The sequence below is a fragment of the Thalassophryne amazonica genome, chromosome 4 (genome assembly GCF_902500255.1).
Source record: "Thalassophryne amazonica chromosome 4, fThaAma1.1, whole genome shotgun sequence".
NCBI lineage: Eukaryota > Metazoa > Chordata > Actinopteri > Batrachoidiformes > Batrachoididae > Thalassophryne > Thalassophryne amazonica.
The window spans coordinates 131,669,926-131,683,105 of record NC_047106.1 but is presented as its reverse complement, the minus strand read 5'-3'; the positions used below and the strand labels follow the sequence as shown (position 1 = coordinate 131,683,105).

General features: G+C 42.7%; 1 protein-coding gene across 2 annotated transcripts in view; it reads right to left on the bottom strand.

The window, feature by feature from the left end:
- LOC117508750 (CUE domain-containing protein 1-like) overlaps positions 1-13,180 on the bottom strand; it is a 79,451-nt gene that overhangs the window by 19,009 nt on the left and 47,262 nt on the right. For both annotated transcript variants that reach the window (XM_034168578.1, XM_034168577.1), the window contains exon 5: positions 5,725-5,974. In XM_034168578.1, coding sequence (XP_034024469.1) covers positions 5,725-5,974 — 250 coding nt within the window. The remainder of the gene's footprint in view (positions 1-5,724; positions 5,975-13,180) is intronic.

Sequence of the window (13,180 nt, the reverse complement as noted above, 5' to 3'; positions counted from 1 at the left end):
CAAAGAACACCGGTTTGGAACATTCCACAGGTGAACAGGTTAACTGGAAACAGGCGAGTGTCATGATTGGATATAAAAGGAGCATCCCCAAAAGGCTCAGCTGTTCACAAGCAAAGATGGGGTGAGGATCACCACTTTGTGAACAAATGCATGAAAAAATAGTCCAACAGTTTAAGAACAATGTTTCTCAATGTTCAATTGCAAGGAATTTAGGGATTCCATCATCTACAGTCCATAATATAATCAGAAGATTCAGAGAATCTGGAGAACTTTACACGTAAGCAACAAGGCCGAAAACACTGAATGCCCGTGACCTTAAATCCCTCAGGCGACACTGCATTAAAAACCGACATCATTGTGTAAAGGATCTTACTGCATGGGCTCAGGAACACTTCAGAAAACCATTGTCAGTTAACACAGTTTGTCACTACATTTAAAAGTGCAAGTTGAAACTTCACCATGCCAAGTGAAAGCCATACATCAACAACATCCAGAAACGCCGTCACCTTCTCTGGGCCCGAGCTCATTTGAAATGGACAGACACAAAGTGGAAAAGTATGCTGTGGTCTGATGAGTCCACATTTAAAATTGTTTTTGGAAATAATGGACGTCGTGTCCTCCGGACAAAAGAGGAAAAAGACCATCCAGATTGTTACCAGCGCAAAGTTCAAAAGCCAGCATCTGTGATGGTATGGGGTGTGTTAGTGCCCATGGCATGGGCAACTTACACATCTGTGATGGCACCATCAATGCTGAAAGGTACATCCAGGTTTTGGAGCAACACATGCTGCCATCCAAGTAACGTCTTTTTCAGGGTCATCCCTGCTTATTTCAGCAAGACAATGGCAAGCCACATTCTGCACGTGTTACAACAGCGTGGTTTCGTAGTAAAAGAACTAGACCCTGTCGCCCATTGAAAATGTGTGGCACATTATGAAGTGCAAAATATGACAATGGAGACCCTGGACTGTTGAACAACTGAAGTCGCACATCAAGCAAGAATGGGAAAGAATTCCACCGACAAAGCTTCAACAATTAGTGTCCTCAGTGCCCAAACGCTTATTGAGTGTTGTTAGAAGGAAAGGTGATGTAACACAGTGGTAAACATACCACTGTCCCAGCTTTTTTGAAATATGTTGCAGGCATCCATTTCAAAATGAGCAAATATTTCACAAAAACAAAGTTTATCAGTTTGAACATTAAATATCTTGTCTTTGTGGTGTATTCAGTTGAATATAGGTTGAAGAGGATTTGCAAATCATTGTATTCTGATTTTAATTTACATTTTACACAACGTCCCAACTTCATTGAAATTGGGGTTGTAGAACATTGGCGCCATCTCGTCATCATCTCGTCTTAGTCATGGAAAAAAGGGTTGTAGACGAACATATTTCGTCTTGTTTCGTCTGACGAAATTAACACTATTCTTGTTTTATAGATAGATAACCATGAATTTCATTTGTTTTATATCATCAGAGTAAATAACCGGGATTTATGAGTTTTTGTTTGTCTACTTTTGTTTTGTTTTTTAACACAAGTTTCCTTCATGTAAATATTGTTCATGATAGGAAAAAAAAAAAACTTTTGAGGATGTTTAATTCACATGCATAAAAAAAATTGCCTCACGGGTCTGAACTGTTTTGTATTTACTGGATCAACTTTTTTTTTTTTTTTTTTTTAGGAAGCTGCTCTTTCTGTTACTTTGTAAACATAGTAGTTAACTACTATAAAAACTATACCTGAGAAGCATAAAGGAATAGCTGAAAATTTAAAAAAGGAGGAGGAGAAGAAGACATTGGCATTTCTAAAATCAGAAGGATCCAAGTGCTTCTGAATTAGACCATGTTAGCCCTTTGAGTGGTGGTAAAGGCAACAGTGATATGACAGCAATGATTAGCATGGTAGACATGAAGAGCGGCAATGTGGATTCAGGACCACACAGCCCAGCGAACACAACTACTGCAAAAATGTGGAGTACAACAAAAAATTAAAGAATCCACTTCATGCTAGAACAATGGACAAGGACGCTGCATCTTGCAAGATCAACAACATTCCAATTATCAACATTATTTAGGAAAACAACACATAAAACAAAAACAGGATAAATCCTATCTTGCTGGAAGATTTCCTGACAGTTTATTTTTGTCAGTGTGGCAAATGTGTAGTATTGCGTGTTTCATTTGTGTCAACAGTATATTCTACATAAACTTAACACAAATGTAAAGAATGTTCTTGTTTTTAGGCGAAATTCAAATAATTTCAACACTCAATCATGATTTAAGATGATTAACAATTCAACTGCAAACTTATGGGGTTTGGTCTGTGCGGTGACTTGATATTGATTTTAAGGGACAAAAACTGGGAACCCTTGATGGGTTTACCTGCTTCTTGATATTAAAGCCCCTTTTACACCAGGCCCACTTTGAGTTGCGTCGTGCAGTGTCATGACAACGCAGGAATGTCTGCGTCAGGCGCGCGCAGCAGGGGGGCAGAGAGGAGGTAAGGACGCAGAGGAGAACCTGCAGACAGACTCAGCTGCAGCCAGTCCGTGTGCACTGACTTCTCTTATAGTTTGTATATCTTGTGCTGAGCTGCAGAGCTGCAGCTCAGAGTTGTCATAGTTTATCATCTCTGACCGCGAGCTGCAAGCGCAAATGAACTGTCTGTGAGAAAATGTGGAGATGTCTGGAGTTATGCTGTGTTTTGTGGACATGACCTGTCTCTGGCATTCAGTCTGTGAGCAGGACATTGGACTTTATTCAAAAAAAATTGTGAGAGAATTTAATGTGAGAGCGAGCAGCTGCCTGCAGTCAGGCAGCAATCAGCATTTTTTTTTGTGCTCTTTGAGCATGTAGTGTTTTCTGCATTGTGCACATGGTATAAAAACAATCCTGCGTGATTTATACTTCAGGAACAATGGAACATAGCAGGAATCATAAATTGGCGTCCGGTAATGTTGTATTGCGAGGTTGTGGCTTCCAGTCATGTTGAGTACCGTTGCTTTGCCCCGACTTGCGTTGAAACTACTTCCTTTCTGCATCAAGCACAGGACGCAGAAAAAAGTTAAACGTTTCATTTTAGGCGTCCGATTGGCTTCGTCCTTTGCATCCCTCGCGGTGTTGTGGCATTGAGCTACATCGTCTTGGCACAAGGTTGCATCCACATGGCGTCGTTATGACACCGCACAACGCAACTCAAAGTGGGCCCGGTGTGAAAGGGGCTTAAGAGTTTGAGGATTACTCCATACATCATCAAACTAATGGCTTCACCAAGTGCTTCAATCAGACCCTGTTGTGCAGAATTGTGAATGACACTGGTGCACAGTGGGATCAATGGTTGCTCTATGTCCTCTTTGGATATAGATAAGTACCCAAGGCGTCCATGGGTTTCTCACCCTTTGAACATCTGTGTGGTTGTGAAGTAAGGGGCACTCTCACTCTATTGAAACAGACATGGGATAGTGATAGGGGAGGGCCAGGGACTGTCAACGTAATCTCTTATGTTTCACACCTGGAACACCAGTGAACTGGTCCAATCTCATATGGCACAAGTCCACAGGCAACAGAAGGTCTGATACAATTAGTCAGCTTGCCAGAGGTCCTTTAATCCCAGCCAAAAGATGATCATACTCCTCCCCACTAAGGAGAGTAAGCTGGCATCAAAGTGGCAAGGTCCTTTTGAGATCCAGCAGAAGACAGCATCAACTAGGGCAAGAGGATGACAAAGTTGAGAAATGGTATTTGCCTTTAGCTGATCTCCTGGATCTGGATCTCAGTCATGTCCCTGAAGAAAAACAGCTACAGGTGAGAACTTTGTGCAGTTCAAAAGGATTTCAGGAGAAGCTTAGAAGGACAGACATGGTTAAACAGGATATGCTGAACAATGGAGCTTCTGTGAGACTGTGACTCATTGAGTGATGCAATCCATTGGTCGTAATTCCAAACAAGGATGGCAGCATACTGTTTTGTATTTATTTGAGGTATCTGAATGTAATCTCACAATTTGAATTATGTCCTACTCCTCTGATTGATGACCTGATTGAGCGCCTGGGAAAGCCCAGATATGTGACCACAACAGATCTCTGCAAACCTTACTGGCAGTTACCACTCACTCAATGATCCAGGAAGCTGACTGCCTTTCAGATGCCATGGGGCATGTTCCAATTTACGATCCTGCCTTTTAGGCCACACAGTGCCCCAGCAACATTTCAGAGGCTGATGGATCAGGTACTGTGTGTTGTGTCAGATTTTGCTGACACATATCTTGATATTGTTTGTCCCTCATTTCCCTGTCAGGGTAGCTCCCCATACAGACGTGACAGGCTCCAGTTACCCTAATCTAGTCCAGTCGCCAGAAGAAGCAGAAGATGCTTTCCATGACATTTGACAGTCATGACAGTCACTTAGTAATAGCACAATCTTCTACAGTCCAGATTTCTACTCTCCAGTACTTAACAGTGGATAAGGAGGGGTTGGAAATCTAGTGGACAATGGATTCCTTTAAATACTACCTTCTGGGATGAGACCTCACACTAGAGATGGACTGCAAGGCATGTCAATGGCTTGAAGACATGAAGGACACCAACGGAAGGACCAACCTATGGTATCTGACAATACAGCCATTCTGTTTCACTATAGTACATCACATTCCAGCCAAGGACAACTGTACGGCAGACGACCTCTCTCGCAGTGCCACTGAGGAATCCGAATGGGGACGAGTGTGTGATAAGCGTATCCACAGGTACATTAATACAACGGTAATGGTAATATTTATCCAGTCACACCACATGTACTATACAGATTTAAAATGCAAGTATATGACATTATGCATGCTCCCAAATCATCAATTTTGTTGTCTTTGCGGTTCTTTAAGTTGCATTTAAAATCCATAGTTTGATTAGATTATAATTTGATTTATTACATTTTGACACTGTTGTAACAGAGATAGAGTGCACATTTAGCGTGCACTGTAATCAATTTTTCTGTTTTTGAGTTGCTGTGAATGCTGTGTTGGCCCTCCTTCCTGGTTTGGCCAAATGAGGTGGCTGCAGCTGGATGCCCACTTAAGCACAGAAACACAATGAGTAGACCAGACCAAGAGCTGCAGCAGTATGTGGGGGGGTGGGGAGCGTCCCTTGTACTGAGTTTTAGTTATTGTTCATGTTTTTTCCACGTTTTTGTGTCTGAAGAGCTGATCAGCCAGTATATTTGTTTTTCTTGTCTCATTTTGTGAGGATAATTTATTCAGTTCAAGTCTGATTTTTGTAAGCAGTTTTTTTTTTTTTTTGTGGAATTATGCTATCTGACCTCTTAACTGTCTACTCATATTATTTTGTTTGTTTTAATCTCTATTTCTGGTACACTTTGGAAGAAACTTTGGAAGACACTTTTTTTTTTTTAGAAGAAAACCTGTGTCCCTTTGGCTGGTTAGTTACTGTCGCATTAAACTGTCCAATAAAAGAACAAATCCTCGCTTTGCATAGCCTTATTTAAATTAATCTTCCACATGTTATACCGCTCCTCACAACACTGAACAATGCAACTCACCGTGGCAAAAATACAACAAAAAAACTCAATATCACAAACCCAGTAACCCAAGTGTCACCTGCCTGGTCATTGTGCATTCTTAAAAATAGAGTCGTTTTTATAACAGCCATTATGTGGCTTTGAGTTGAGCTTCATGCAGAGATTTGCAATCAAAGGAAATACATGGAAATGGTCACACCTCTCTCTAAGGCAATGAGGAAGTCCCGGTTGCGCTGAAGCTCCCTCATGAACTCTTCATTCTGCAGGAACAGGGCAATGCGTTCATCTTCCAGATATTGCTTCAGCTTCTTCTCATGTTCTGCAGCTCCTGCAGTCAGACTGGAACATCCAGTGGATCCTGCTGCTAAAGACTGAGCTGTCCACTGGCTTACAGAAGAGACTGAAGAGGAAGATGATGATGAAGGCTGAGACAGACTGCTCTGAGAACTCTGTCAAAGAAAGCAGATGAATGATTAATAGTTGCAATTAATTTAACTGTAATAGAGACCATGTGCCAAAGACAATGAATACAGTAACAACAGCCATTCTGACAGCAACAGAGGCCACCTGCTTGTACCATTTGTGCTATATATAGAGGGAGGGAGGGAGGGAGAGAGAGAGCGGGTAAAATAAAATAACTATTGAACATGTCACCATTTTTCTCAGTAAATATATTGTAAAAGTACAACTGAAATGAATTTTTCACCAGATGTCAGTGACAACCCAGGTAATCCATACAAAGCAATCAAACCACACATAAATTAAGTTTTTGATCAATTAAGTTATGAGTAATAATGTGAAATAACACAGGGGAAAAGTTTTGAACAAATGAATAAGGGAGGTGCAAAAAGGCATGGAAAGACACCAGCTGAAATCTATCAGTAATTAGAAAGCAATCCTGCCTCTTGTCAGTGCAAATTAATATCACCTGGCTCAGTCCCAACTGATGGCCTTTAAAAAGGTGTCTCATTACCAAGGTGTCGCACAAAACATCTCATGATGGGTAAAAGCAAAGCGCTCTTTCAAGATCTTTACAACCTTATTGTTGCAAAGCATACTGATGGCATTAGTTACAGAAGGATTTCTAAGCTTCTCAATGTTCCAGTGAGCACTGTTGGGGCCATAATCCAAAAGTGGAAAGAACATAATTTTTCCATTAACTTGCCACCATCAGGCTCTCCTCACAAGATTTCTGGGAGTTGTGAAAATAATTATGAGAAGAGCTGTTCAAGAGTCCAGGGCCACTTGTGGAGGGATTCAGAAAGACCTGGAATTAGCAGGTACAAATGTTTCAAAGAAAACAATATGTAATGTACTGAACCACCATGCCCTGCATGCATGCTCACCACAAATGACTCCATTGCTGAAGAAAAAAAATATGTTCAAGGTTGTTTAAACTTTGTTGCACAACATTTAGACAAGCTTGTGAAATACTGGGAGAATTTAGTCTGGTCAAGTGGGACCAGAATTGAAGTCTTTGGATCCCATAACACAGACCACGTATGGAGGTCAAATGGCACTGAACATCACCCAAAAAACACCATACGAACAGTGAAGTTTGGAGGTGGGAACATCATGGTGGGGGGCTGTTTTTCAGCATACGGCAGTAGCAACAGCCTTATCTCATGGCAAACTCAAATTCAAAACACTGTTCTGAAAACTTTATTACATCCGCCAAGGACCTAATAAAATCATCAGCATTTACAACCCCAATTCCAATGAAGTTGGGACGTTGTGTAAAATGTAAATAAAAACAGAATACAATGATTTGCAAATCCTCTTCAACCTATCTTCAACTGAATACACCACAAAGACAAGATATTTAAGGTTCAAACTGATAAACTTTATTGTTTTTGTGCAAATATTTGCTCATTTTGAAATGGATGCCTGCAACACGTTTCAAAAAAGCTGGGACAGGGGCAACAAAAGACTGGGAATGTTGATGAATGCTCAAAGAACACCTGTTTGGAACATTCCACAGGTGAACAGGTTAATTGGAAACAGGCGAGTGTCATGATTAGGTATAAAAGGAGCATCCTCAAAAGGCTCAGCCATTCACAAGCAAAGATGAGGCAAGGATCACCACTTTGTGAACAACTGCGTGACAAAATAGTCCACCAGTTTAAGAACAATGTTTCTCAATGTTCAATTCAGTTCAATTCAATTGTTGAAAATCAGGGATTCCATCATCTACAGTCCATAATATAATCAGAAGATTCAGAGAATCTGGAGAACCTTCCATATGTAAGCAGCAAGGCCGAAAACCAACAGTGAATGCCCGTGAGCTTTGATCCCTCAGGCAGCACTGCATTAAAAAACGACATCATTGTGTAAAGGATTTTACCGCGAGGGCTCAGGAACACTTCAGAAAACCATTGTCAGTTAACACAGTTCGTCACTACATCTACAAGTGCAACTTAAAACTCTACCATGCAAAGTAAAGGCCATACATCAACAACATCCAGAAACGCAGCCACCTTCTTTGGATCCGAGCTCATTTCAAATGAACAGACACAAAGTGGAAAAGTGTGCTGTTGTCTGATGAGTCCACATTTCAAATTGTTTTTGGAAATCATGGATGTCGTGTCCTCCAGACAAAAGAGGAAAAAGACCATCCAGATTATTACCAGCGCAAAGTTCAAAAGCCAGCATCTGTGATGGTATGGGGGTGTGTTCATGCCCATGGCATGGACAACTTACACATCTGTGATGGCACCATCAATGCTGAAAGGTACATCCAGGTTTTTGGAGCAACACATGCTGGCATCCAAGCAACATCTTTTTTAGGGACGTCTCTGCTTATTTCAGCAAGACAATGCTAAGCCACATTTTGCATGCGTTACAACAACATGGCTTTGTAATAAAAGAGTACAGGTACTCCGTACCTAGATGACTGGTTTGTGTGTGCTCAGCGCAACCATTCGACGACACTTTGAACGTACTGAACCATGCATCGCAGCTAGGGCTCTGTGAATTTCACAAAAAGCTTCTTAACGCCAAGCCAACAGATGAATTCATTGACACTGCAATCGACTAACTGAGAGCTTGCCCATCCCCACAGAGAGTGGACAATATTCTCACTCTGGTCTCCGGTGTTTGCAGGAATGTAAAATTGACTTGCGGTCTGCTCCTCCAGCTGATGGGGAAACTGACTGGAGAGTCAGCCATCACACCACCGGGACTCCTGTTTTTGTGCCCCTTACAAATCTGGCTCAACAGCTTGGGCCTCGACCCCAAGCTGCATCAACACAGGTCTGCGCATCTTCCCGGCCAGTGCCTTCAACATTTTCTGCCCTGGGGAGACAGGGAGTTTGTGACACGTGGTGTTCCTCTGGGCTCTTTGCTCTCCCGCTGGAAGGACGTTCTAACAGATGTCTCACTTTCAGGTTGGGGTGCAGTATGAAACCACAGAATGGTCAGGGGTGTCAGGGTTAGCTCTGAGGCATTTCTCCCCAGCATTAGTGGGGAAACGTGCTTGTTTGGTCAAACAATGCATAAAGTCTACCATATAAACCATCAAGGGGGCACCAGGTCTGTTCATTCCCTGAGAGAAGCCCAGAAGCTCCTCCAGTGGGCTTCGCCTCACTTGCAGAGTCTCAGAGGTGTACATTTGCCCGGTGTGCAGAACTGTGCTACAGATTTGCTCTTAAAGCCTCGGTCCCACCAAATAATAAGCAATGAATAATGAGCCACGCATGGGTGTGTAGCAATTATTTGAAGAATGACCCACATTTTCATCTTATATCCACTACTAAGGCGCCTCTATGTGCCTCTCTGTACCCCGCATGTGCCGTAGTAGTAGTGAGCTACGACCATTAGAGTCTCGAATGCCTCATATCAGCCACACTAAGCCACGTAGAGTCACGTATGAGCCATGCACTGCCGTGTAGCGCGACATCGGTGCACAAACGCACATGTTCAGTCCTACCCTCCGCCCCTCCCACACTTGTTTCCTCATGGAGCAGGAAAGAGGAAAAAACATCCAGATGAAACAGTCTTCTATGATTCCAGAAGTGATTAGAGGTGTTTTCAGCATCCAAGGTTTGGCAGAAAATGATTATAATCCCCTACAAAATAATTATTTTATATACAGCATCCGGTGCACAGAGCAGGTGGAATTGTGTGCATAAGAGGGCAGCCGCTCCAAAAATAGCCTCTCAGGTCCTGTGTAACTGCCAGGCACTGGGATTATGGGCTTTTAGCAGCCTTGTAAGCACCACGCACATGCCTCTAAAATCCTTGTTATTCATCGTAGTAACTCATACACAAATTGCCCCACGCTGTTGTTGCTAAATTTTGAACATCTTGAAATTCGCACCACGCTCAGATGAAATGGTAAATAAATGGACTGCATTTATATAGCGCTTTTCCATCTGCATCAGACGCTTAAACAGCTTTACAATTATGCCTCACTTTCACCCCGATGTCAGGGTGCTGCCATACAAGGCACTCACTATACACCGGGAGCAACAGGGGATTATGGACCTTGCCCAAGGGCCCTTAGTGATTTTCCAGTCAGGTGGGGATTTGAACCGAGGATCTTCTGGTCTCAAGCGCAACACCTTAACCACTAGACCATCACCTCCCCCGATGAATGTTTGGGTGATGTTCAGATGAGCCTCGTTAACCAAAGATAATGCCTCTAAGAGCCACCATTCTCCCACGATAGTTGAATAAACCTTCTCGTAGCAAAAAAATAAATAAAAAACATGCTGCGTGGCTCATTATTCATCCTTCGTTATTTGGTGGGACCAGGAATTATGACAGAAACCACCACCGGGCAAGTGGTGACTGAACCCGGATGTGGTACAGATGTTCTTGGAAAGCTATGGCAAGGGGGAAGTCAATCTGGTTGCCTCGAGTTCCACAACACACTGTCGTCTGTGGTTCTCTCTCTCTCGGAACCGAACAGCCCCTTGAGCCAAGATGTTCCGTCTCACCCTTGGCCGGGCCGTCTCCTGTATGCATTTCCTCCTTTCATTGATCATGCTGACACTACACAGGAAATGCATGAGCAATTACACAATGTTGTTGGTAGCCTCATACTGGTGGGGCAGGACATGGTTCCCCATGACTTCTAATGCTCCTCCGCATGGAGCTGTGGTCTTGTTTTGTTGCAGCTGGAGAGGTGAATTTGTCATCCTCACCCAGAACGTCTTCAGCTGTACGTGTGGCCCCTGAAGGGTCCGACTCCATGCTGAACTCCTGTTATCACACTGTTGTACAGATTTTAATGAATGCCCATGTGTCTGCCACTAGCGCATTATATGACAATAGATGGAAGGTTTTAAATCATTAGTGTAGTACACAGGGTGTAAACCCAGAGTGTTGCTCTGCGCTAGTGCTGCTTAGCCATCTTCAAACACTGTTTGACAGAGGTAATGTCTCTATTACTTATGCTCTCCACCATTTGAGCCACTGGGAGGCAGTGACCTCAGGTGGTGGATGTTAAGACTGAACTGCTCCTTGTAATTTCATCCGCAAAGCGTGTTGGCAAGCTCCATGCCTTGTCAATCGCTAAGAACTGTGTCGTGGAATTCTGATGAGTCTGGGGATACTCTATGGCCTAACCGTCCCTTACTTTTCACATTAACCAGCCTGTTACCTTGGCTGTCTTTGCCACGCAATCTGGTGCAGAGACTAATACTAGTCTGTTTACACTTCAATCTAGTGCAGAGATTAAGTCTAGTCTGTTTACCCCTTAATCTAGTGGACACACTAATTGTAGTCTATTGTGTCCTGTTCATTACGTTGAATTCACAGCAGAGTTCGGCAGAACTGATGCTGTTTGTCTGCTATGGGGGCACAGGAAGGGCTGTGCCTTGTCCAAACAAAGACTGTCACATTGGATTGTTGACGCTATATTGCAAGCTTACAGGACTGGCAATTGTCAACCTCCTCCAATAAGATGTCATTCTACCCAGGGCATATCCACTTCCTGGGCTGCCTTGAGAGGTGGTCCACTGAGCGACATCTGTGCTGCAGCAATGTGGGCTCTTGTACTTTCGACCGCTTCTACACAGTTGATGTGGCTGTTCGTCACCCTATGACGATGGCCATATCATCGGCCTCTTCAAACTGCAGCTGAGGTTCAGTAAGTGCAGATTCCTCATGATCTTGTTGGTATTAAGTCATCCAGGTGCTAAGCACCGCCCTCTGGCAGTCAGGTGGAATGAAAAAGAATGAGTTCTATGAATTTCGATTGACCGACAGATTTGGTTGTCACTCGGAGTCTAGGCGACAGATTCCAAAAGAACTGGATGCTGGATGACAGTCTTATATATTGCTGGATGATGTCATCCAGGTCATGCCCACTAACATGACTGGGAAAGGTATGGCAAGGCAGAAGTCGATCTGGTTTCCTCAAATGCCACAACACACTGTCACCATAAGATCTCGACCTTTGCGCGAGTGGGATAATCCAGGTGCTAATCACCACCCTCTGGTAGTCATCCACAATAAAAACCGTAGTTAGATACATAACTCTCGATCAACTCTGAATAACAACCGCAACAAACGCTGTTTCAGCTTCAAATTTTACCCCAATGGAGCATGATCAAATAAGCTGCAAGCGGAAGTCACTACAAATACCCTGTTTAAAGAACTTCAAATATACTACGAATACCCGGAGGTCACCATGTATTATCAACGATTTCAGAAATGGGGATCCAATTGGATCCTGATTTCAAATCTGGTGCCAATGATGGCCTACTACGTATAACAAGTTTGTTTAAGATTGACAAAGATGGATCAAGAAGTTACTATGATGCTGTGAAACATGCCTCAATTTACTATTCAGGATTAAATGGAAAGTAACGGCGCTCTGTGGAACAGCCCCATAAGTTTTTAAGGCTTTCATTGGGCTATTCTACAGAGCACATTCCTTCCCATTTCAAAAAAAAAAAAATTATATAATCTCACACAAAGGGTTTTCAAGCAAGGTCTCTGCCAAAATTGCTCCCACTGTGCAGCTGAGCGCTTTGCATAGCAGCACCCTGACATTGGTGTGTGTGTGTGTGTGTGTGTGTGTGTGTGTGAGAGAGAGAATGCGATGCATCACTGTAAAGCACTTGGAGTATGAAAATGCAATATAAATGCAGTCCATTTTCCATTTTATGGATAACAATCACCCAGAGCCCCACCCCACTTGTCGTAAATCTTTAAAGTCTAACAGTAAACACGAGCTGTGTGGCATGTGGAGAAATTTCCACAGGATGATCAAACAACACACCTGAATCAGCAGGAAAGACACTGCTTTATGCGTGGCCAGACTCAACAGGTTTTATTGTTTTAACCATCAGATTAGTACTTTTAAAAGTTGTGTCATGAACCCTGTGGTTCAATGTCATGTTTTTATTCAGAATGTAAGTTGTATGCGTACATAGTGGCATTTTTAATCACACCTCTTATCTGATGAACTGTTTAGAGCTGCTTTTATGAGTAATTTAGGAAACAAAAGTCCACGGGTGTAGAGTAATGCAGGCAGTTTCAAAAACATTACACTGATGGATGCTTCCTTCTCACTTTTTATTTAGGCTGGAGAGGAGAAATGGTCAAAGGGTGGTTGATGTGTTCTCTGTACTCCGATAACAGATGACTACTCCAGGAGTTCACAGAGATTTACAAGTATATGGTCAGTTTTTATGAGGAATTGG